Source organism: Carettochelys insculpta, chromosome 5 (assembly GCF_033958435.1).
Source record: "Carettochelys insculpta isolate YL-2023 chromosome 5, ASM3395843v1, whole genome shotgun sequence".
In the NCBI taxonomy this organism is placed as follows: domain Eukaryota; kingdom Metazoa; phylum Chordata; order Testudines; family Carettochelyidae; genus Carettochelys; species Carettochelys insculpta.
The window spans coordinates 88,016,218-88,042,815 of record NC_134141.1 but is presented as its reverse complement, the minus strand read 5'-3'; the positions used below and the strand labels follow the sequence as shown (position 1 = coordinate 88,042,815).

Here is a 26,598-nt window from a genome sequence, read left to right as displayed (position 1 = left end):
TGTGTCTGAGAGCTTTATGGAGACGTGCAGGGAGGCTCAGCACTCCTTCTGCAGACACATTAACAAGCTGTTCTGCGGGGGGAGGGAGGTGCTGTGTAGGTACAGCATCAGCCACAGAGCACACTCAATTGCCTTAAACCCCTTGTAGTACAATTAAAAATGAGAACTCACCAGAGGTGCCCTCTACACCATCAGGGTCTGGCAGCAAAACATCCTGGGGGGGTGGGGATTGGAACCAACGTTAAAAAAAGTCCCTGGCTGTCACTGAGATCAGCTGCTCCATTCGGCTGCTCATGTTCTCCTCCTCTTCTTCATCCACCATCTCTTCCCTGCTGTTGCCAGAGGCTGCCTGAAGAATCTCTTGGGAGGTATCCATGGACAATTTGGCGACAGTGGTTTGGTTCCCCCTGGGAATCGTATGCAGATGCTTCTAGAAGTGGCATATTTGCGGCAACAACTCAGAATGTCCCTTTGCTTCCTTTGCCTTCTGGTATGCCTGCCTGAGCTCCTTTATTCTCATGTGGCATTGCTGGGCATCCCTGGTGTATCTTTTTTCCATAATGCCCAGTGAGATCTTGGCATAGATGACATGACATCCATAAAAGCTATAAAATTAATATTTTGCATTACCTTCCAAAACTTGCACACTCTCGCCCAAGAGTTCTCCCTTGTGGGCCAGTTTGGTCACTCTAGATTCAAGAGTCAAACATGATAACCAAAGTCTTACTGTCTTTTTATAAGTTTTGCTCTTGTGGCCCTCTTTCTTCTTTGCAACATCTCTTCAGGCCATGAAGAACATCCATAGCTCCTAGCAAAATTAAAACATGAATGCAGAACCAGCAACTGTGGATCTACAAAACATCTGTGGGAACTATCACCAACCAAAATGATATGTGTGAAACAGAACTCCTGCTTTCCTTGGCATTGCAATACCAAAGTTCAACCATAAATAGTCACCAGCATACTCTTCCCCTTATATATTTGCCACAAGTTCAGGGACTGTAATATCTCCTAGCCCTTCTCTTTGGACTTGTGGGAGGTGAATCTGGCCCTATATATCTATGTTTGTTTGTTTTAATGAGAAGAGCTTGCCTGTGAATGCTAACCTAGTGCTTGACAGTTAGCAGCCACTTTTCCATTGCCTGGAAAATCTGTAGCTTTTTACTCTTTATTCTGACTCTCTTTTCTGCTATTTTCTTTCCTGTGAAGAGCCAGTAGTGAGCCCCACTGTTTCCTATCAGGAAATGAGTGCTCTAATAGTTTTCTCAACTCAAAACCTTTCTGCTCCTCCAGGCAAAATAGCTGCTTGGGGATAGCCTGATATTTTCCCAATTAATCTCTTGCCTCACTGAGAACTGACAGTATAAATCTATCTGCCAAAACCTAATGTCACTCCCAACTGCTAGGTAACCTTCTGATTTCAATATTCCATCCTATCAACCTTTAAGGGAGAATTACACAGTGTTATACAGATGTATGCATTTGTATGCAATATCTCTGCTCTTGTTACTACATTGAGTCCATACCATCAAAAAGCAATTCTCCACTCCTTTTGATTGTATTTTGCTAATAATGAATTGCCTGTCCTTCGGTGACTTTTGTCAGGTTGTACATTCACAGGACCTAAGTTGCCAGTGATTTCAGCTCTTCAGTTGCTTTGGGTTGGCTAGAATGACCATCCTGGGTCTGCAAGTGGAAGTCACCCAACACTTCACAAATAGACAGGTTAAGTAACAACTTCTAACCTCGTGGCCATCATAGAGCTAACTTGAGAACAGGGGAGCCTGCAACATCACTTCTGACTCCTGTCCAGCCTCCCTATTAGTCCACTGGCCCTGCCACATCCATTCTCACAGGCACATCTTCTTTCCCACTGACCAGAACTGGTCCAATTTATCATCTAAAAGCTTTCTCTTCTGCATGCTTCTTAATCTCTCCTACCATCTGAAAGTTGTCTCCATAGTCCGATTGCACTAAGTCTCACTAGCAAAGCTTACATTTTCTACCTGAAATCTGTGCTTCTTCACAATACTTAAAAGCAAAGGTATCATCCCCCATGCTATGTAACCTTTCTATTAATGGCAGGTGGCTGCCAGAAGGACCAGGTTCAGTTCCTGGGGGATTCCATCAATAATGCAATCAACCAGCTTGAGCCCCGACCCAGTATCCTGGGACAAACTCACTCCAACTGCTGGGTGCCTGCATAGGCAGTTCTTCCCCTCTCACAAGCACAGAGTCTGAGATAGAAACAGCTTTTTTAATAACTGTAGCCTAACATAAATTTACACAGTGACACACGCAATAGTCCTAAACAAAGGAAAGCTAAACCCCATTAAGCAACACGCTGTCCCCAGAGTCTGCTGAGCCAAGTCTCTTGGTTAGAGCTCTTTATCCATGCACACTAATTTATAGAGTGTACCTCTGCCTCAACTCTCCACTCACAGCACAGTCTGGCCAGAGTTCATAGGTACATCAGCATGAGACTCTTGCCACACGTGGCAAGATCACTTGCCAGCTGCTTGCCGTTCCCACCGGCTGCCTCTTGCTGACCACTTTCCGGCTATGCTCCACTGACTGAAGTAGCACATGGCATGTGTAGACACAACACACGTTACTTCGAAGTTGGACCAACTACTTCGAAACAGTTGGCTAGCGTAGATGTGCTCTCAAGCTTTTAAAACATCATACCTTGGCTTGTACAGAGTGCAAGTAGCCTCAGGCTGACTCTGTTCACTTTGCAAGCTTCCACACGTGGGCCAAATTGAGGAGACAATTGGTTAAGGACTGAATGAGTAAACAACAAACAAGGTGATTCAGCTTTCAGCTGCAGGCAGTTAAAAAAGAAACAGGACAAGCTAAGAGTGGGGAATAAAAGGAAAGAGGGGCTTGAGAAATCCTGGATCTCAGTGTGATCTTTTCTTTTTCTCCTTGGCTAGGGCTATACTACAGTGGTCCTTTGAAAGAAGTTCCAGATTGCCAGAGCAGGTAGGCCAACAAAGGAATTGACTGGGGGCCCATTCTCTTTATGAGATGAGGCTGCTTGAGCCAGAATAGGCACAACTAAGGAGAGAGCAGCAGCCAAACTGTGCAGGGAGAGAATCCCAGCCCAGGAACAGAGGAGGCGCAGCAGCAGCAGTCAGAACCAGAGAGGCAAAGAAGCAGCCTAAAAGGCAGAGCCAGGCTGGAGGCAACACAGTGGTAGCACTGACCCAGAGGAGGCACGGCTGGGCTACAGCCAGGAGTTAGAACAGTGGAAACTTGCCATGCTGACAATAAGCCAGAAATGAGCTACAGCAAGGAGCCGTCAGGCCACAGCCAGCATAGCAGATGCTTGCCATACCACAAGCAACACAAGAGATGAGAATGGTGAGCTGTTTAAGACAGTGAGGGCTCAGCAGACAGATGTTGCCAGGTAAGAGGATCTTGAAGATTACGCCTGGCAGGGGAAGGGGGTTAAGGAGGAGAAACCCAAAGAGAGGGCTGATGATGAGAAGGGTCCTGCCTCTGCTTGAGGATATGTCTTCACTGGGTAATAAAGTTGAGTTTATTAAAGTCGACTTTTTAACAGTAGTTTTTATAAAGTCAAAGTTGAGTGTCAAAACTGCTCACAAAGTCGATTTAGTGTGTCCCCATCAGATTGCCTAAGTTCAACTGTGGGAGCGTTCATTGTGGATGCCTATCCCACAGTTCTTGCAGACCTGTTGCATTTCAGGATTACGTGCTAGTGTCTTGCAAGAAAAAAAGTTGCTGCAAGTGGTTCTACATTTCTGATGTCATCATCCCAGAATGCATTTCCCGTACTTCCCGCTTCCCACTAAAAACAAATGGACAAGGCAATTTTCATGATGCTTTTACATTGACTGCCACTCACCAATACAGAGAATAACACAGATCCGGCACTGCTTCAACATTTGGTGTAGTGTTTTGTGATGACTTCCCACACTGTGATTCAGTACATTCTGAACATTATGCCAATGGAGTATGAAAGAATTGATGAGTGGTGCACAGAGGGATGTCAAGATCTGGAGAGTAGGAATGTGGAATTGTTGGTAGCATTGGAGTCACTGTACACTGTGGAGCACAGGTTCTTGACTCACGAAACCTGGTGGGACCACATAGTTTTGCAGTCATGGGACAATCAGCAGTGGCTGCAAAACTTTCACATGCATAAGGCCATTTTCATGGAACTTGTGTAGTGCTGTCTCCCACACTGAAGCATAATACCAGAATGAGACCTGCTTTGTCACTTCAAAAGCATGTGGCAATTGCTCTATGGAAGTTTGCAATGCTTGACAGCTACTGGTCAGTGAGAAATCAATTTGGCATGGGCAGATCTACAGTGGGGTTTTTTGTCATCCAGGTAGCCAAGGCATTTGCTAAGCTCCTCCTGCGAAAAACAGTGACTCTGGGGAATGTGCAGGGAACAGTGGACCAATTTGCTGCAATAGGGTTCCCTAATTGCAGTGGGGCCATGACATCCCCATCCTGGTCCTGGACCGCCAGGCCTCAGAGTACAAGGGGTGCTTCTCTATTGTGTTGTAGGCATTGGTGGATCACAAAGGTCATATCACCAACATCAGCGTGGGGTGGTCGGGAAGGTCGCATGATGTGCAAATCGTTAGGAATTCTGGTATGTTTAGAAGGCTCCAGAATGGTACTTTCTTCACAAAACAGAAAATCATGGTTGGGCACATGAAAATGCCCATACTGATTCTTGGTGACCCTGCTTATCCCTGGTTCCCTTGGCTCACGAAGCCATACACAGGCACCTTGGACCCCCGTAAGGAGCTCTTCAACTACAGGCTGAGCAAGTGCAGAATGGAGATAGAATGTGCCTTTGGCCATTTAAAAGACAGGTTCCGGTGTCTTCTGACCCACTTAGATCTCAGCGAAGAAAACATTACCCTTGTCATTGGGCCCTGCTCATTCATTCTCACCCTGGTGAGGTGAAGGGTGGGGTGGAATTTCATGCCAGTGTTGGGGGCAGAGGCAGATCTCCTGGCCAGTAATTATCAACAACCAGACACAAGGGCAAACAGAAAAGCACAGAAAGAGGCAATGAAAATCAGGGATGCCTTGAAAACCAAGTTTATGAATGAGCGTGAAGGGCACTTAATCTCCTGTCATTAACTAGCATCTCCCATGCTCCCAACACCCATGCTGTTTCCTTGCCCTTTATGAAACTGCCTCCAACTGTGTGACAACCCTCACCACCACACCCAGTTCTAAAGCATGGATCCCAAAGCATATTAACTAATAAACAAAACTTTCTTTTTCCCACCTATGATTTTATTTAAGGGACCCTAATGGCAGAGTGGTGGGTATAGGGAAAACAAAAGGATAATAAACTCATGGTTTGTGGTATGTTAGCCTTCTGTTAGTAAGTGATTCCCTAGGAGTAGAGTGCATGGATCTTTGTGACCTTACCCCATCATTCTGGGGCCCCAACGAGAGAAGTGGGTAGAACATGTGAAGGGAGGAGATATGCAAAGGGATATAGATTGGAAGGGGAATGCAGAGACCCGAGCAGTTGAAGGGACTGATTGTGTGGAGGGAGGTCTGAAATGGGGGTACCTGAAGTGGCCAGGGGATACTGAGCCCTGACCAGGTAAGGGGAATGAATATAGATAGAGCACCATGGAATGAGGCATGTACTGCACCAGGGTGTAGAGTTTGATTTTGAAGCATTGCTTCTGTGATCTCCCTCTGCCTGTTCATTCTTAACAGAACTGGAGCATGCATTTTAGTCTGATTTTCCACTATGGTTCTCCTCCAATCTCCTAGCTCCTCTTTATCTTTTCCTGCCACTTCAAAAAGGTGAAGTATAAATTGAAAGTGCTCCAGCTCCCGGCTCCCCAACCTGGGGGGAAGCAGGGGAGAAGCCCTGCTGCAACAGCTGTCTGCCCGCTGGGTTCCCGGGCTGGGAAAAGCAGGGAAGAAGCTGTGCCTGGCTCCTGTAAGCCCAAGGGAGCCAGGACCCAGCCAGCTGCCTGGTTCCGGGCTCTGCCCCCCCAACTTAAACAAAATTTGAGTTATGCAAGGGTGTGCAGGAATAAAAACCTCACAAATCTCAGGGAACTGCTGTACAAAACTTGATCTTAGAGCCCCTTAAAATCAACTTATTGAGTGCTATGGTGAAGACTGTTGGTTTATAACATTAACCTAAGACCCTTAAATTTGACTTAATCCCCCAGTGTAGACTTGGCCTGAGGTTGTATAGCTGCCTCCAGTGCAGGTGTCTGACCCATGGTATCACACCAGTGGATTTGGGTTCTGGGAAAGAGGCGTGGCTGGTACATGTGAGGAATTAACTGTGAACTTAAGTTGCAGAGACTGCTGTTTATGGTGTTGCCCAATCCCATAGGCCATGGTCCCTTGTTCCTTAATCTTTTCCTTTTTTCTTTATTTTTCTGAGATGCTGTTTAATGAATTATATTTGGTTTTAAACTTAATATAGTGATCAGTGGACCATGGAAGTGGCTGGAATGAAATGAGAACTGCAGAGTGGTGATACCCTAGTCACTGGCCTAAATGACCATGATAAGATTGGGGGCTAAGCCTTCCAGAAATGCTGGGCCTTGTAGGGGTCGTGAGGACTACTGCAGGCATTGGAGAATGGAAGAGAAGTTCTCAGAGTCAGGCTGGCATTCGAGTAAAAGGAGTTGGAGTCAGGACTCAGATTTTTTCCCTATCTAATTCCACCAGGAAGGTATAGAAGCTAGGAAAGCTCCCCATAATAGCGGGACCATTACTCTAATTTCACCTACACTGTCAACTCGCCAGCTTAATGAAATTTCAAAGAGAAATCGCAGATACGTGCTGGCAAAAAGAAGAGAGAAGCGTCTCTATTCTTAATCACTTCAACACACAACTTACTGTTCTTTTATATCGATCAACTGGGATAGTTTCATCTCCTCTTCTTTCCCTAACTGATTCCATTCTCTGCCACTAATGACTTTCACTAACCCTCTAGCTGCACTTTGTAACAATATTCTTCCATAAGCTATTGTTGTAAGGTGATATTACCTTGTCTTCCCAGCTCACCAGAGAAGCCGTTCTCTGTTTTCAAGTTTAAGCTATTTTTGTCTGCTAGCTATGTTTGAACCCACTTCCCCTTCTTTCCATTGTATTCCAAGTGAAAAGAATCCCCATACCAAACTTCGTACACTAATAGCTAAGAAGCCAGCCTTCCCTAGGCATACATCCTCTACTGCAGGGCTTCTCAAAGTTCATTGTATTGTGACCTGCTTCCATCAGCAACAATTACTACGTGATTCCAAAATAGGGGACCAAAGACTGAGCTTGCCCAAGCCCTTCCACCTTGTGGGAAGGCCAAACCCCAAGGTCCTTAGCCCAGGAAAGGACCTTTAACCTGAGCCCTGACATCTTCGGGCCACAGCTTCAGCACTGGGCAGGGAGTAGGAACCTTGAGCAGCAGCCCTGGACCCCAGCAAATCTAAATTAGTCCTAGTAACCCCATTAAAATGGGGTCTCAACCCATTTTAGAGTCCCAACCCACAGTCGGAGAACCACTGTTCCACTGATCTGCCATTTCTCAACTGCCAACTCCTGTTGCCATTCCACAAGCAAATCAGCAGCACATACGAGAGAGCCAGGTAAACCTCTTTCCTGGCATACTGCAACTGTATTGCCATTACAGTTAAAATGCAGTTATTCACTTGCACGGCAAGACAGGGATCAGGTTGTCATAGTGTTGTCTTCCCTTGTACACTGAGACATAAGAAATCTACTCTCCTTATCAGCAATGCTATCAATTATTGTAGGAGACCTTAGAGGCTTGGATTTCTCTGGGCAGATAAAGAACCTTTCAGATTACCTTCAGAATATATTTATATGTAATTTTTAAGTTCACAGATATATTCAGTGGCTTTTCTTACATGGTTTTTAATTATTTTAAGCATTTCAGTGCACTTTTGAGTACTTTTTTATTTTCTCATTATTGAGCAGAACCTAATAAGATCTCTGTACTCTGTCCTTCACTTCCAACCTATTAAGGCCTCAGTCCTGCAGGAATGTAGATAAGGATTATGAAAGTCCACTTCTGAACCGTGGATAGGACTGTGCAGCACATTGCTTTGTTATTCATGACACAATAAGGTTAAGTAAATGGAGGGGAGTGGGTGCAGCTGGTTCTTGAACAGGCAAGAATGCTGTGCATTAAATAGTAAATCCTGTTCCATCAGCATCAATTGCCTTATACTGGGTCACCTCCTGTGGCAAAACTAACCTTTTTACTCTTTATTCCTAGCCTTCCACATATGTAGCTATCCTGTGGGACTAGGCAAATCATTTATCCAGATTTAAGGTGGACACAATGGCTAGAGATGTTTTGATAGACCCACTAGGTACAAGATGATGGGTGGTATGTTAAGTACTGTCAGAGAGTGTTGCCTTGAGAGGTCAGGAGTGGTGTGTAACATTTGTACCTGTGTATGAAGATGTGTCTTGGAGGGGCTGTCTTTGACAAGCCGGAGGGGCAGTAGGACTGAGCTAAATCCATTGTCAAGGATTACATATGCATAATGGTTCAGTAGAGTCTACTGACAGCTATTAGTATGCTTCATTTGACAATAAATCTAGCCTGCTGCCGTCAATCCTTATCTGACTTTGTGTTCTTTGGGGACTCTCTCAGAGACTGCTGTGCTGATTATGTGTGCAAAATCAGTGCATCACACTGGAGGAGCACATGCACACAGCCAAACAGTTATCATCACTGGACAAAAGAAGAGACCTGTCAGGACACCACACCGGTGACTTCTGACACTTATAACCCTGTTATCCTCTAGGTGCTCACAAACTGATTGTTTAATAATTAATTCCAGTATCTTTCCAGATGTTGAATTTAGGCTGACTGATTCCCCAGATCCTCTTTGTCCCTGTGTTTAAAGATAGGCATTATGTTCGCCTTTCTCTCTTCTCCTCTGGGACTTCGCCATTCCTCCAGGTGTCCTCAAAATTACTCAGAAATGGTTTGGTGATTGCTTCAGTTCCTGAAGAACCCTAGGATGTATGTACCTCTATCCAGTTTCAGGAATCTGATTTGTCTTGTGTACCCCAAGTTTCACCTCACTTAAAGAAAACTTGCTTACAGAATCAGACATAAAATGACAAAGGTGTTACAGAATGCTATTACTGCCAGTTGTGGTCTAATCAGTGCAGTGTAGAGTGGAAGAATTACTTCTGGTGTCTTGCTTACAACGTTCAGATAATGCATCCCAGAATCATGCTAGCTTTTTCGCAAGAGCATCACGCAATTGAGTCATACTCAATTTTTAGTTCACTATGACCCCTAGATCACTGAATCCTACAGCATTTTCCACCAGTTTCAGAACTCCTGCTTGGGAGAATACAACTGTTGGGTGTATGCTATTTCTCAAAGGAACATGGAGCTATAGTTCATTTCTTTACCCTTTAATTATGTTACCACAAGCAAAATGTGTTGCATTATGGGTCAATAAATACAGTCATGCTTTTATGTCCTCAAAAGCAAGGATAATACTTGAATAGTAACAGAGAGGAAGCCGTGCTAGTCTATACACTATCAAAACAAAAAGCAGTCAAGTAGCACTTTAAAGACAAGCAAAATAGTTTATTAGGTGAGTTTTCGTGGGACAGACCCACTTCTTCAGAGCATAGCCAGACCAGAACAGACTCAATATTTAAGGCACAAAGAACCAAAAACAGTAAGCAAGGAGGACAAATCAGAAAAAGATAATGAAGGTGAGTAAATCAAGTCACTGAGTCACTATAGGGGCTCGTCTGCATACTTGGCTCAATCTAATTCTTGACCTCACCCCCCCACCTCTCCACTCTCTGATTTGCTCACCTTGATTATCTTTTTCTGATTTGTCCTCCTTGATTACTGTTTTTGGTTCTCTGTGCGTTAAATATTGAGTCTGTTCTGGTCTGACTATGCTCTGAAGAAGTGGGTCTGTCCCACGAAAGCTCACCTAATAAATTATTTTGCTAATCTTTAAAGTGCTACTTGACTGCTTTTTGTTTTGATAAGGATAATACTTGTAATAATTGGCCTATTTTCTGGTTCTGGTCTGTTTAGTACTACACTATTACTGTGTGCAAGAAAGAAGTGGTATTTCTCCCAGAAAACCCATTGCCAGTTGGATCCATTACAAATAATTTTATTTCTAAAGCCACACAAAATGCAAATCTAACTCTACAGAGCAAAATATGTGTTGATTCTGAAAACACAGAAACAAACATGGGACATGAAAAGCCACTATTTAAGAGTATTACGTTCTAACCTCAGGCCTCATTTATACTCACCTGCAAATCAGTACTCTGGTCTTCTAGCATTTGATTCAGTGGGTCTAGTAGGGAAGCATTAAATTGAATGTTGAAGACACTCCTGTTGACTCCATGCTGCTTGCAACTGTAAGGAGTAAAGGAAGTTGATGATAGCATTTTTCCTGTTGACCTCCTGCTAAGGGGAAAGCGCCAAAGTCTGAATCAAGGTACATCCACTCCTGCTATGCAATTGATGTTGCTGGAGTTGTGTATCTTAATTCAAACTTATCCTCTAGTGTAGACTTGGCCTCAGTTATGCATGATCTGAACATTGCTGATACCAAATTACAGATTTATACCAATGATTATAAGGTTTTCATAGCTGAATGCTTACCCTATGCTCTTAATTGCGAGGGAGGGAGTGGGAAATGTGAAACTAGGGAAACTGCTGTTTCCATTCTTGTGAAGAAATCCACCTGACAGCTCCACGCTGCTGCTATGAATGATTCACACTATTTTCTATTTATTTTTCTTTGAAAAGTTTTCCCATTCTGTTTAATGTCAGCCTTCTCCTGCTTTATAAAAAGTTCTCTTTACCTCTGTCCAGTTACTGCTGTAGGTCAAAATATTAGGCAAAGCATTCTAACTCATCATGTCTACTCATAGCTATTAATTAAATTTGCTGGACCTAAGCAGAATTTCCGGTCTAGTAGCAGTAGGAATATGTGTAGTCTATTTTGTTTATATGTGTAGTCAATTGGAGGAATGGGCAAAAAATAGTAGGACCTAGAAAGTTCTATGAGCTTGCAGAAAGCAGACATTGGATTGGGCTGCAATGCATCTGGGTTTGGATTTTTTCCCCCAGTGATGTAGTAGACATACTTGTTTTGTATTTATTGATTTAGGGGCTTTGGAACAAAAACTGCAAAGATCCAGCTGTAACTGTTCTTTAACCAGGCTTTGAAACTAAGGTGGTAGACAGAGAAAAACAAAAAATTGGATAGGTGGGCTCCAGGTGTTTGTAGTGTTTATTCTTTGAGATGCATCTGGGTCTTGATTTTTTTTTTCTGGCATGGTAGGAGGCAGCTGGACTTGTTGACTATTTTGGTGGCACAGTTTGGGATGCTGCAGTCAAGAGTCATCAGACTCCGGTGTTCTGTGGAGAAGTACTAAGGTGGGTAGAGAAGGTGGGAGTTGGAGGCGCTAGGACAAGGCACAGACAGTACTCTGGGGAAGATCACTCACTGAAGTGGGCGGCAGCTCAGGTTTCCCTCAACTGCTCCCGTTCCATTCCCTAATATAGAAGCGCTTCCGGCGGCGTGGAACACTTTGACATCATCCCCCGCACCCGGATGACGTCAGCGCCGGGAGCTGTGTGTGACGTCGATGCGTAGGGGAACGCGGTGACGTATCCTATTTAAAGGTCCCCAAGCGGAGGATGGAGACAGAGCAGGCAGGTGCCACTGTGGGGAGTACTGGCGCTGCAGCGCACAGGGACGGAGCGAGCGGTGCAGTCTGCTGGGGACCATAAGGCGGTCGGCCGCGGGGAGGAGGCGGGGCAAGTGTGTAGCCTGGCCGCTAACTCGCCGCGGTTCCGCGGACAGACACGCGCCTTGTCCGGCCCCCGGCGCTCCAGGGGTGGGAGGGGAGGGAGGAGAGAGAGCGAGGCCGGGGGCAAGCAGCGCCTGGTCCCCAGCCGCCGAGGAGCTGCTGTTCCCGGGAGTGAGGGAGGCGGAGAAGGAGAGAAGCTGGAGCGGGGGCGGGTGTGAGGGAGGGGGAAGCGCGCGGAGAGCCGGCGGCTCGGGGGCGCTGGAGCAGCTGGGTGCAGCCCGACATTAAGCTCCCCGCGGCCGCGCCGCACTGGGCTCCAGGCGCCGCGTGCGGGGCCAGGGAGCGGGACAGGCTGCGCGGCTCGGCCCCTCGGTCCGCACCGTGCCCCTGCGGCATCAGGGAGCGGCGGCCGCTGCCTCCCCCCCCCCCCCCCCGGTCGCCGCTCGCGGGGATTGATCCGGAGGGAGATGTTCGCCCCTTGCTGCAGGGTGAGGCGTGACTGAAAGCAGCCGTCCCCGCCGGAGGAGGGAGCGGAGCCCCGCGTCTCGGCGGTCGGCTCGGGGGGCCTCTGCGGGGGATGTGCCAGCGGTGCTCCCCCATCGCCGCCGCTCGCTGGGAGCCTCATGCCTGCGCCGGTGAAACGGCACTCTCCGCCTGCTGCTGCTCGGGAAAATGAATCGCTACCCGCCATCCTGCTGCTGCTGCCGCCGCCGCCGGCGGGGGTGTTAGCGAGAGCAGCGGCCGGCCCCAGCCCGCGCTGCACCTGACCGACGCCGGGCCCGCGCTGCCCTGGGGCTCGGCTTAGCGGCGGAGGGAGACTGCTGCGGGTTGCCTCGCCCCGGGAGAGGCTGGCTGCGGGGAGCGATCTGCTGGCGGCTGCTGCTGCTGCTGCCTCCTGGGCCATCCCCGCGGGCTGGAGTTACTGTGGGGCTGGCCGTAAGGAAGACCGTGCCCCGAGAGGATATGGGAGAGACCCCTCTCGAGCTTATTCCTTAAGACGCCCCGGGCGCCTTCTCCTTCCCGAGGGGATTGTGATTTCCTTGGCTACAGCCCCACATGCCTATCGACTCCCGCTGCGGGAGGCGCTGACCCTCTAGGGCAGCACTTGGACCCTGCCGAGAGGCGTGCGGGGCCGCTTGGATTTCTCTGCAACGCCTGGGATATCCTCGCTGGGAAACGTGGTGAGCCAGACTCGCGCCAGCATCGCTAAGTTAAGGTCGGGCCAGACCGGGGAGAGAACCGACGTGGTAGAGAGGCCGGGAGAATCCTCTGGGAATCGTCTCTAGACCAACTTCATTGGGAGTCTCCGTTGGGCATCATGGGGTAAGGATTTCAGGCTCTGAAAGGGACTTGTCAAAAGGGACCTCCATAAAAGGAACTGGGTTTCCAGGTGGTTCAGTGAGAAGTAAAATATAAAGGGCTTGCATGAAATGCACAACAAAGGAGCTTTTAATACCTACTGTCAGTTCTGGTACAAGGAGAAATTTTAACTTTAGTAAAGTGAATGCTTTCATGGGCATGTGCTATAGTCTTTGGTCCCTCTCTGGACTTGAATAGAGCCCAGAAGTTGTAGGGAAGGATGTGGATTTATTTTTTTTTTTTTTATTCTTTTTAAGAATGGGTTTTGGCAACAAGATGGGGAAATGGTGGCTGGTTGAGGGTGTAGGGGAACACTTAGTGTTTCCGCTCTTTCCAGACAGTGATGGCATCTATTTCATGTCTTCATTTTTAATTTCTACTCTAAAAAGTGAATGAATGAAAATTGCATCTTCCGACAAAACTGATTATTTCCTTATGTGACCCTAGTCATGCCTACTTGCATTGTAACAAGCGATTTTTACTCCTGTTGGCTTTGTTGGGTCAGATAGGCTAAGAAAGTGATTCATGTTCTAGTATTTGGGCATCCTTAATTATTTAATAAATTACATTTCAGTATCCTGTGCAAACCCACCAAAGACAGCAGAAGTTTTGTTGGTCATAACTTGGTCTGCAGAACTCCCTGGTGCTGATACACTAGAAGCACAGAACCCAAGCTTAACTTTCCAATCCCAGAATGGGAGACATATGAAAACATTCAGTAATCTTTTTAGTCCCTTTCAGAGTTGAACCATAGTCTAAAGTATAGCTTCTTGCATTGACTTAACAGGTAAGAAGGAAAGATTTGTCTACCCCATCTTCTAAGTTCCCTACAAAATAGAGGCTAGATCTAATGTGTAGCTTTTATACAGTGCTCCCTGTATGGGGGAAACTGTTCTACACTAGTAACTTTTGTATAAATCAGAACTTGTAAAATAGAGAGGAGGGGTAAATTTTGTTAGGTTCTGAAGTGGCTTGGGCATTCTAGAAATGTGTTCCCAGGGTCAACTGGAATTTCTGTAAGATACCTTGAAGCCATTCCAAGCATTATAGTAGGTTGGGTGGCCCCTACCAGCTACAATAGGAACAAAAATCTCTTGTTTTTTAAATGCCTTTTTTTCTTCCTTGCATGGAACATCTGTTGGGGAAACATGACTAATTCACTGTACCCAGGAAACGGAAGTGTTGATTATAAACAAAATGTTATCAAAGTCACCCAGTAAACTGTCAGAAATCTCATTGCTAATGTTTTGATTATTCTAACTTCATATAATAGTAAAGCCAACATTTCAGATAAAAACAGGACTAAAATTATGGTCCTTCAGTATTTCATATATAAAGGGGTTTGTTCTCATGAAGTGGTATGCCAGCTGGAGAATAGTCTTTCATCTTAAGGTCAGTTAAATGGGCATTTTTTCAATTCCCAGTTGTGTCAGCACGTGCTTGAGGGGCATTAGGTGGTTCTGATGACATTTGGAATACAATTCTGGTGTAGGCTCTGTAAAAGACATGGAGTGAACAGATTGATAATCTTGCAGAGCCAAGTGGTGAGCCTCTCTTGGTCTTAAATGAGTTATCTTCTTGCTTTCTCTCTCCTTTTCCATTTGCCCAGCAGACAACAATCCAACTCACTTTTATTTTGCAGCGAGCTGCATACATGGAAGATGTTGTATTCAAGCAAGCGGTAACAACATAGGTACTCTCTCTGTGACACAACTGGCTACATGATTCTGGATCTTCACAGATTATAAATGTTGTTGTAGTGGCTTTTAAAACTGCCGTAATTCAGATGTAGGAATTGTTGCTTTTGGTAAACCTTAGTATTTTTGGAGTCTGCTCTTAGTAGCTTTCCTAACCACTTAGCTAATTGATCTTTCTCCAGGTGGAAAATATGCTTTGCCCTTCATAGAGTGGTGGGAAAAATATGAACATACTTAATTCTACCTGGAATATTAACTGAGAGGTAACCATATTAGTCTGTATTCTGTCAAAACAAAACAGCACTCGTGTAGCACTTTTAAAGACTATAAAATAACTTATTAGGTAGAATGTACAAGCCACGTAATTTGTACTGGTTAATATCGCTTCTGGTAGAGGAGGTGGAAATTGTAAATATTTCTCACAAATATATAAAATAAGGCTATTTGGCTTGTTGGGAGAGGTGAGACTACAGAAATGGCTTCCCATGGAGTTAGATCCCTTAACAGAGTAATTTTAGCAGAAAACCACTGTCAGATCTTCATCTGAAGAATGACTCTCTTTTTAAGAGAAATTTCTGTGCATTATCCAGCGTATACTTTATTAATGCAGCAGTTGTACTCATCTTTCTGCAGATTGCATTGTAAAGTAATGGATACACTCTGATTAGGAATACTGATATTAAGCGTTACTAGAAGTGTTGCAGTATAGCCTGGTCTACACTTCTTTCCTGACAGGTTTCACAGTGAGTGCATGTGAACCAAGTTCAGCACACATTCAGCTGCATCCAGTGTTAATGGATAATTTTGCTAGTGTTGAAAACTACAAACCATGTAGTCCTTTTAGTGGGACTGAAGGTTTTTTGTGTGAGGAAAGTACTCCGTAGACGCTTCTTCTAACATAAGAAACAGCAAATCACAGCAATTGCAGTTTCTAAAGATATCTTGCTCATGGGTTTTGTGGAGTGTTTTGTTTTTAATGGAGATCTTCAGTTCTATGACATGCATAAGGGACCTCAGGAAGCTGAGTCCAGTTGCTTACCCCCTTAGCAGGACTAAGCACCATCCCTGACAGATTTTTTTTTAAAATCTATTTGCCACAGCCCCCTAAAAGGTCTCCTCAAGGACTGAGCTCACAACCCAGGGTTTAGCAGGCCAATGCTCAAACCACTGAGCCATCTCTCCCTCTCTTTGAGCTTCTATTCAAAATGAATGAACATGGTATGCAAATTGACTGACTGAACTCCTTGAAGTTAAATCTTTTGGAGCCAAATTACAAGTGTATATGGCTAATCTGATAGGCGTGAAACAGTTGGTAATTCAAAGACTTAGCCATGGATGCAAATGTTTTATCAAGGTATCTGATATTTTATAGGTGCTGTCTTTGTGCAAACCTCTTTCACTCAGCCTCTGAGCACACAAATTGATACCTGACAACACCCATGTTGTATCTATTGCAGTGCTCAGTACCAGATGCTTCGGAGAAAGGTGCAGGAAACCCCATATAGGTAAACATGGAGTAACCTGTGCAAAGAAGTTTTTTAAAGATATATCTAATATAAGTAGCTAGTCTTAATGATGTTTATAAATTTTGTCCTATTAAGCACTTCAACTCATTGTCCCGAGATACTGAAACTAATAGGTCAATTTATATTCTGTGTGAAGTATTCCTTTTTTAAGTCTTTAATTTGTTGCATTTCAGTGTCATTGTTTTGTAACTTTTGAGAAGGCATATAGAAATGCTTTATCTACTTTTGCCCATAAGAGTGATCCGCTCTTTTTGAAAGAGAGCATCCCCACAGCCCCCACTCTTTTGAAAGAACAAGCCAGGGATTGAAAATGAAGCCTATTTTGAAAGAAGGGTCCTGGGGTTTGCCTACGTGTTTTCTTTCTAAAGAAGCTTTCAGAAGGGGGTGCGCTTCCTGAAATGGGAAAGGGAAAGTGGCTTCAAAAGCAGCACCACATTCTTTTGATTTACTTTAGAAAGAATGCTTTGTGTGTAGATGCTCCATGGGCTCTTTCAAAAGAGTCCCCTTCTGCCGAAAAATCTTTTGAAAGAACTTGCTTGTGTCGATGCAACTTCTGCAGAGTGTCTAGACTCTACAGGGTAATTTCAATCCTCCTCTTAGAAGGAATAGTTTACAGTGCTACTGAGTTTAGCACAGAATTTCACTTGCTGTTTTGCTGCCTGTTCACCTTCCTTGGTTTTTATCTTAGAGAAGATAACTTTTTTTGTCTAGAAGTCCTCCCCTTTTTGTTGTTCACCCCTTTTTTTAGCTGATAATTGAAGATTATATTAAAACACCAGTTCGAGTCTGAAAAACTTGGGGCACACAACGCTCAGTCTTGTTGTGAGAACTGACCACAGCTATGTGCATAGCAAAATAGGATCTTATCAAGGAAAGTACACTACGTTTTGTCTTGTAATCATCTTGTTTTGTGTGTCTTAGGTTGGTAATGACCACAAATTTTATATCTGAGTTGAATAGCTCTAGCATTGAGCTGGTGAATGTCTTCCAGGCCCCTGCTAAATTATTAGTTTCCTTAATAGCCTTTTTGCAGGATTTTGGAAATGCAAAAAAAAAAGGTTGTCAGTTTGCCTTTTTTGTTTACCCTCCCTGAATGATCAAAAATTAAAGTAATTCCTGTCCTTTGCTTTCCCTCTTTCTCTAATGGTACTTATGACAGACATTGGTCAGCCTCTGGTTCCTGCGTCTAGCAGCTGATATTAACACATTTTGTTGTAAAAACTGAGGCTGCACAGTCAGGCTGTCTCACCAACTGAGGAATGTTGTAGAAAGTAGGCATGCACTTATTCCACAAATACTATTTGCTTCACTTAAACAGAAGTTCCACATAAGTACTGGAAACAGTGCATTCTTGGGCTCTTTTTAGACACCTGACATATGTGTTTCTAGTTGATTACCCTGATTTTTTTGACTTATTTACATCTGGCCTCTGAGTCTCAGGTATCTGGCTAACCCAATATTTAGCAAATCTATGTAATGTGGCCTCCTTGAATTTTCTGAAATGGGTTTTTCCTCTAATTATGCAGTACTGTCTCCTAGAGATTGTAGTATATCAAGGGTTTAACTCCGGTGGGGAGGAACTTGTAAAAGTTTGAAGTAGCTAGTGTGCCATAATTTCCCTTGTGGACATATTTCTCACTAAGTGCCTTAGTGCACAGAGCTTAATGCACTTTTGGTAAAAACTGTTAAAACAGGTTGTTACACCAAGTCTCTACTAATTCCTCTATGCTGCCTCTCTTCCTGTTCTCCCCCCCGCCAAAGAAACAAACAAACCCTATACTTAAAGAGAAACTTACAAATGCTGTTGTATAACTGGTTTTTTGGGGGTTTATAGTATAGATAAATGCTCCTGTCCCACCCACACACACCCCAGCATGGATTTGGTTTCATATTGGTATAACTATCTGCTACAGATTGCATCAATTCCTAATTTTTTTAACCAGTATATCTAGATCTGAATGAAAACTGTGCCCTAAAGGCGAAATGCTAGCTCTGCTGAAGTTGGTAGCAAAATCTCCTGTCACTTGAGTGAGCCCAGGAATCTCTCATCCTGAATGTTTCAAGACATACATGGTGGATACCAGAGGATTATTTTGTGAAATCTTTCAAATTCATAATGAATGGGAACTATGGCTGCGACTCCATTGCTGCACTGCGTAGCTCATGGTTAATGTGTCATTTCAAAAGAGATTACCAGGCTATTGAGTGTCTTTCTATGGCTTGCATATGGAATTATGAAAGGTTCTTTATGAATAACTTTAATGTACAATCCCCTCTTTAAAAAAAATGAAAACATGTCAGCATGACTGCTTAGTGCAATATTGGTGAACTTGTATTGAAGCAAACTGCACCACTACTGGCTAAATGCTCTTCTTAATAAAGGAGTTGTAGGGTATGTCTACATTGCAGTTAAAAAACAATGGCTGCCCAGTACTGGCTGACTCAGGCTGTGGGGTGGTTTAGTTGTTGTGTAGACCTTCTGCTGCAGCTTGAGCTCTGGGATCCTTCCACCTCCCATGGTGCTGGAGCCTGGGCTCCAGCCTGATGCAGAACATGTGCATAGCAGTTAAATGGCCCAGCAGGTCAGGTCAGCCACTGTTCAGTTCGATTTTAGAGTTGACTTTAATTTCCACAAACCACAGGGGCCAGAACAAGTAACACATAGGTAAGCGCAACAAGTTGCAACTTCACACTAAATATCAATTCCTTATTATAATAATCAGTCCACCAATATTATCTGGTTTGCTCTTATTTGTTTTGTCTGTTCATCGCTACAGCTTGACGGGGTGTGTGAGTAATCATTCTTATCAGAATTGTTGCTGCTTCACTTCTGGGCTATACTAATGCATAGGGAGGAGAAAAAATGATTGTTCTGATGTAAAACTGGATTTACATATACCTCTAAAATAGCTTGTCTGTTTGGTCAATATTGATCTTGTAGCTGTTTACTCCCAAAGTGTGTGTGTGTGAGAGAAATTCTGAAATGTAAGGGGACAAGACAGTTTCTGTTTAAAATATTTGACTCTATAGGACATGTTTGCTTAGACTTCATATGTCAGAGTGGAAGATGTATTAGCAGTGACTAATAGAAAATTAGGATGAGACAAAGTGAATTTCAGAAATGAAGGTATGCACTTCACTGTGCATTTCTTTCGTTCCCCCCACCCCCAAAATACTTACTTTTTCTCTCCCCTTCCTTCAAAGATCAGAAATACTTGGTTCAGATGTTGAAGTGATAAGTCAACTGGCAAAACCAAAACTGAAACTTGAGTTGTTACTTTTCAGGATGCATCATGGGTTTCAGGCTCCTAGTTCCAGTTATGAATCTCTTACGTTTGGGGTTTGATTGTCTTTGCAGATAGGTGAAAGCATTTTTTTCTAGTAGCAGGCATCCTTCAGTCTGCACAGACTATGGATCGCGCCCTTTAAAGTTTCAATTTAAGACTTCATTTACAGCGTCTATTGTGACTATGAAGACCCACACGAGAGTGACAGTCCTTGCTGCATCTCTTGCAGATGTAGTGGGTGTCTGGCAAGTCCTTATTGTGCTTTCTGTGCGCTCGCTTCTCCTCTGCTAGCTGTCTGATCTTCAACTCGCCCTTGTGTAATCCCTGCCTCCATCTGCTGCGGTCGTCTGCTAGTTCTTCCCAGTTGTCCAGCTCGATGTCTACCTCTCTGAGGTCTCTCTTGCAGACATCTTTGTAGCGCAACTGGGGGCGTCCGGGAGGTCTTTTGCCAGAGGCTAGCTCACCGTACAGGATGTCTTTTGGAATCCTTCCATTGTTCATCCTGTGGACGTGGCCAAGCCAGCGGAGCCGACGCTGCCTGAGGAGGGTGTGCATGGTTGGGATTCCAGCTTGCTCGAGGACGGCGGTGTTGGTCCCTCTGTCCTTCCATGATATTCCAAGGATGCGCCTGAGGCAGCGCAAGTGGAAGACGTTCAGCCTCTTTTCCTGGCGGGCATACAGGGTCCAAGTCTCGCTGCCATAAAGGAGGGTGCTGAGGATGCAGGCTCTGTAGACTTGCATTTTGGTGTGAGTGTACAGCTTGTTGTTCCACACTCTTGCTGAGTCTGGACAGAGTTGTGTCTGCTTTTCCGATCCTCCTATTTAGCTCAGTGTCTAACGACAGGGTGTTAGTGATGGTGGACCTGAGGTAAACGTACTCGTGGACAACCTCTAATTTTTTTCTTTAACTCTATAATGATACTGTTATAATTGTTTTTTTTAATTTTACTGCCATAAAGGGGACAAATAGAAAGAAAGGTGTGTTGTCAGAGCTGTCAAGCATGGGGGGGGGCAGAAAAAAAAACCCTAAATGTGACAGATTGGGAAGCTTGGATTTGAGGGTACAATGGAAGTTGTTTTTTTTTTGTTTGACTCGAAAGCATTGTCCCGTAAAAGTCTTGAACTTTGAGGACTTTGAAATAGTGTGACACCCATTGGTAGGATCTTTGCTTTTAGGCAAAAATATACCTTTAAGGGTGTAAAATAAAGGCTGCTTTTAGGACCTTTAATCTGAATTTCATGACTTCACCAGTAGAGTGTAAATCTTGTTGATTTCTTACAAATATCTGTAATCATCCTTTTAATTCTAAAAAAGGCTAAGTGCCATGATCATGAAAGAACCATATAAAACACTGGAGTTCAAGGGCTATAAGTACAGAGGGGACCCTTCTAACTTTACACAGTTTTGGAATCAAACAAAAATTGTCAAAGGTAGTGGGATAGTGCAGGTTCCTGGAGTGCAGAATGCCTTGTAGTTCTAGGGAATTGCATAACCAGGTTAGAAATCAAACACATGCTGCTGGCATGAAACCAAAATGTACTATGATTGATATATTCAGGTGGCAAATGTAATGCCTGGTGACAGCTGTCATTGTTACTACCAGAACAGTAACACCAATACAGAAAGACACTTGAAATATCTGGTTGTTCTCATTCCAGGTGCAACTGACTGCTTTCACCTCAAATCAGGGTAAACCTGTATTTCTAGTATTTCACGCTGTTTGTCCCTGAGAAGTCTGAAGTCCTGTTAGTTTGCACCTTTAGGCTAGGCTGACTTGAGGAAGATGGCTGGTAACTAAGCAGCCCCGAGGAGGAGTTGATTCAAATTTACTGTTTCTCTTCTACTTTTCTGCACTTTAACTTACTACATTACAGGATAAGTATCGCTGGTACTTGGACAGCTCTTGGATGCAGGGACCTAAGGCCATGCCTCATGTACACTGGCCCACTTTTTTCCTCGTTTTCCCTGGGCATGAGGCATAGGGTTTTAATTTAGGAGTGTTTTCTATGACCTTTTGAACAGTTGGATTAGTCTCTGTATTAGGACCAGTATCCTTCAATGATGCTCAAAGTACCTTATTGACAATGTAAACCTAAATATAAGTTGATGCTCTTGTTTACCTTGGCTATGGAAGTAAGTTAAGTTCTTGAATTTTTTTGCAACCATATGGATGAGAAGCACTTTTTAAAGATACAGTAAAACCCCCATTTATGCAATTTTGACTTGCATATTACTTGGATTAAAGCAAGTCAAAATAGTGAGTGACAGGGAACCAGGCTGCCACTTGGTTCCTGGCTCCCCTCTGCTTGTGGGAGCCAGGAGACTGTCCAGTGCTGCTAGGCTGGTCAGTCTTCTGGCTCCCAGGAGTGGTGGGGAGCTGGGAGCCACCTGGTTCCCAGCTCCCCACTGCTCCTGGGAGCCAGAAGACGGACCAGCCTAGCAGTGCTGGACAGTTTCCCAGCTCCCACAAGCGGAGGGGAGCCAGTAGCCAGGCTGCTGCCTGGCTTGCAACTCCCTGCCAGTCCCAGAAGCCAGGCTGGGGAGGGTTTCAGAAGCCTAATTTGCAGCTCCCCCAACTTGTGCAAATTTTAACTTAAACATGGTTGCCAGGGAATACAACTTTCATGTAAGTTGGGGGTTTACTGTCTTAGGACTGAAGTTTGATAGTGTGAAGAGTCTCTAATCTGCATTAGCCTAGAAACTCCCTTAAAGTGTGAACTCATGCAGCTGAGTGAGTTCTTCATTCTGAAAGGTATAGACTTTTTTTATTATCATTTAAGCGTGAAATATTCAGCTGAAATGTCTGTCCCAAAATTCCTAGCCGCTAACCATGCAGACAGTGCTTCCTAGTAGCCAGAAAACTCTGCTGTCCCTTACTGAGCTGTGAATTTCCAGCATTAATCAAGTCTTGCAATGTACCTAGGAATTATCAATGCAAAAATCATTAGAGTATTGAAAACTGAAAATAGTAAGACCGAGTGTAAAATGAGATGCATATATCAAAATAAACTACCTGACTGCTGCCCTGCTTGTAGTATTTTCCTATTTAATTATTTGTAAATGTCCATTTAGCAATATAAAGCTGCTGTAGAATTTCTTTTCGTGGCTGTATGTATCCTGTAAGAGAAACTTGCTGAATTAAAAGAATAACTTTGAGTGGTTTGTGAATACACAGATATAATGTAGCAAACTACAAAACATAAGAAATAATGGCTGTTAAGGTGCTGGTGAAGAAGCCACCGTCATCTGAGTTATGCTAGTAATTTGGGTCCTCAGTAGTTATTTAGCCTACTGACTTTTGAAGCAGGCATTGCAGTCTGTACTTTCATGTGAGTTAGACTTCAGTTTCCAGTATGACCCACTGATGAATCCTCTGAATTGTATACAAAACCAGCGTATGTTGATTCAGCATGCTTCAGCTTTGGTTTCCTTTCTTCTCTTTTGAATATTTATTTTTCTCAAATATTCGACTGGACTACTACCAGTGTCCTTATCACTGTGCAAAACGCATGCAGGATTATAGAGTCTCTCCACAAAATGCACTGGATTACTGGGAGAATGGGTCTTAGTGTAGAAGACGTTACTTAAATGTGCATAATAGAGCTTTCTGTTAAGTGGGGTAATGCTTGATGTTTCATGGCAGTATTCAGTTTAAGGAAGGGATTTGAATGAAGAAGGTGATGGCCTTGTTCAATAGGGTCAAAAATGACTTCATATATGATAGCAACATCTACAACAGTCCTGCCCAAAGATGAATGGGTAATACAAATGGAAAAGTGAAGGAGATTTGGGTGAATTAACCAGAAAAAAGGGGAAAAAAGAAAAGTTTTTGCACATTCAGAATCTTGGAAAACAGGAGAAATCTGACCTTGATAAAGGTGGGAGCCCATCAATATCTTCTTAAGAGTTGAGTGTAGAGCTTAAGTAGCAAATATAGTTGCAAGAGGACACCTTCTGTCTAAGCTCCCGAAAGAAAACAAGCAAGTGAAGCTGGACTTCTATTATTTGGGGACAGGGAAATTAGCAATGATCTTGTCAGGCAAGATAGATGCCAGTACTATTGAGAACATGATGAAGCTCTCATCCTCTAAGCCACGAAAGCAGGAATATGTGTCAGATGAGTTTGTACTCTATTTCTGCAGCTTGTTGAAACTGATGGTAATAGGTTAATTTTCAGTTGGCTGGTGGGAAAGTTATTAAATCTAGCTGGGCAAGCTGGTGTGCTAGCAATTTGAAGTAAAACATTATTGGTTGGTTTGTTTCACTTTTAAAGGAGTGATGGAAATGAGTGGATTGTATAGCATGGGTTGGTCTCACGAAGGCCAAAGATTGACTAGTGTGGTGGCAAAATAGCCAAATGCTGTCAGGAAAATGGCTTTTAGAAGAGCAATCCAGGGTCTTGATAACAATGCTTCATGTTATCTAGTAATGATCATTAATCACTCACTGAAGTTATTTTGACAGCATGTCTATACCTCTTCAGATTGCAATTGACTTCAAATGGTGAATGTTTAACTTGAGAGATTAGGTGGGTGAGGTAATCTTCCATTGGACATCTTTCGCCAACAAAACTTGTTGTCAGGCTTCAGAGCTGTTCTTGAAGTTTACCTCTGTCATTTGGGACATTCAGCATACTATGAACATAACAGCATTTGCAAGTCTGTTTGTCACTTTTAAACCTATGTGTAATGTTCTTTAGCCACAAAATAAATGGCACAGTAAATGTTCGGCTGTTAAAGGCCTGTAATTACTTTGGAAAATGCAGTGTCAGTGTACTTTTGGACTTTGGATGTCAGGGAGTAGATAGTAACAAATCATACCATAGGTACTGGTTGGTTTACTAGACTGTCAGCATACCAACTCGAAGATTTTTTTTTTAATGGATTAAAGTCCGTGTTGGCCAGTTGTGCATTAATTGTGTGTCTCTTGCAAATGCTTTCCTTTAGAGTAAATTTATATTAGGTCCTCCTAAAGTTGTTATTAGCAGAAATAAGTGACTGGGTAGCATGATGGTAGATTACCTTTTAAGACTGAATTTCAAGTGATGCTGTTTGGATGGAATAACTATAACCAAAAAGATACATCAATCAGAAGTTCTCATTAGCACGTAGTGATAGTCAAAGTCAATCAAACATGAAGATGCACAATAAAGTGTTTATAATGCCAAGTCAATGGTATGCCCTCACTTGAGAGATTTTTGTTCATTTCCAGTCATGTCATAAGACATAACTAATGTGAGTAGTGGAACAGGCAAGCAGAGTAAAGCAAACTCAGTTTCTTGCAAGTCTTAGAACTAGGCTGGAATAAAATGCACTATAAAGAACTATCTTGGATTGACACAAGGATTTATAATGCAATATATGTTTACCACAGGGCGTTCAAACTCTTTACATATTCTATCTCCTCATGCTTTGTGTGTGTTTCTACTTCTGTCCTCCTGACTTTCCCTACTGAAACTGCTGCAGTCTTTTTCTGTGGCTTCCCTAATTCTTCGCTCTGCACAATGCTGTTAACTTTCTTCCCCATTACTATTTTCCAACAACTTTCCCAGTTCTTCTCTTAGGATTCAGTTCTAAATGTTTTGAACCTTTTTTCTACCTATGCTCCTCACTTGTCTATCTCCTTGTTCTCCTTTGACTCCCCCAGCCAGTGGGAAGCCTGCTGTTTTATGCTACAACCTACATGGCTGCTTCTGCTGTCATGCAGTAGACTCCCTTATCTCCTGGTCATTGATGTACTCTTTCCATGTTTCCTGAAAGCTTTTCTTTTCATTTACTATACATCTTAACTTATTTTATCTCCTAATATCCTTTTCAATTTGAATCTGTGGAGGAGACAACTGAGAGAAGCTTCTGGATCGCAGGCTCTTGTTATCGTGGGAGACTTCAATTACCCTGACATCTGTTGGGAGACCAATACGGCAGTATACAAGCAGTGCAAGAGACTTCTGGAGAATGTTGGGGATGACTTCTTGGTACAAGTGCTGAAGGACCCGACCAGAGGTCATGCGCTGCTCGACCTGCTGCTTACAAATGGAGGAACTAATAGGGAAGGTAGAAGTGGGGGACAACCTGGGAAGCAGTGATCATGACATGGTAGACTTCAGGATCCTGACCAAAGGAAGGAAAGAGCAGCAAATTACACACCTTGGACTTCAGAAAAGCAGACTTTGACTCCTTCAGGAACCTGATGGGCAGAAGCCCCTGGGATGCTACCATGAAGGGAAGAGGAGTCCAGGAAAACTGGCAGTATTTTAAGGAAGCCCTATTGAAGGTGCAGAAAGAAACTGTCCCAGTGCTCAGCAAGAGAAGTGAATATGGCAGGAGACCAGACTGGCTTACTGGGGAAATCCTTGGAGAACTTAGGCACAAAAAGGGAGCTTACAAAAAGTGGAAACTGGGACAGCTGTCTAGGGAGGGGTATAAATGTATAGTTTGAGAATGCAGGGCAGTTATCAGGAAGGCGAAAGCGCAACTGGAATTGTGACTCGTGAGGAATGTGAAGGATAATGAGAAGTTTGTACAGGCATGTTACCAAGAAGAAGGTGATCAGAGAGGGTGTGGAGCCCCTACTGGATGAGGGAGACAACTCAGTGACAGATGATGTAGGGAAAGCTGAAGTACTTGATGCTTTCTTTGCCTCTCTCTTCACGGACGAAGACAACTCCCGGACTAATGCTATAAGTGAGGCATTGTGGGATGAAGGTGGACAGCCTTTGGTGGGGAAGGAACAGGTTAGGAGCGATCTAAAAAAGCTAAATGTCCATAAATTGATGGGCCCGGACCTAATTCATCATAGGGTTCTGAGGGAGTTGGTTATATGTTGTTGACAAGCCCTTGACTGTTATCTTTGAAAAGTTGTGGGGATCAGGAGAGGTCCCAGATGATTGGAAAAAGACAAATGTAGTGCCC

The 26,598-nt window shown here is 43.8% G+C and overlaps 1 protein-coding gene across 1 annotated transcript in view; it reads left to right on the top strand.

The window, feature by feature from the left end:
• The first annotated feature begins 12,066 nt into the window (after positions 1–12,066).
• The window catches only part of HOMER1 (homer scaffold protein 1), a 123,224-nt gene continuing 108,692 nt past the window's right edge, over positions 12,067–26,598 (top strand). Inside the window, exon 1 of the mRNA XM_074995464.1 lies at positions 12,067–13,140. Coding sequence (XP_074851565.1) covers positions 13,136–13,140 — 5 coding nt within the window. The 5' untranslated portion in view covers positions 12,067–13,135. The remainder of the gene's footprint in view (positions 13,141–26,598) is intronic.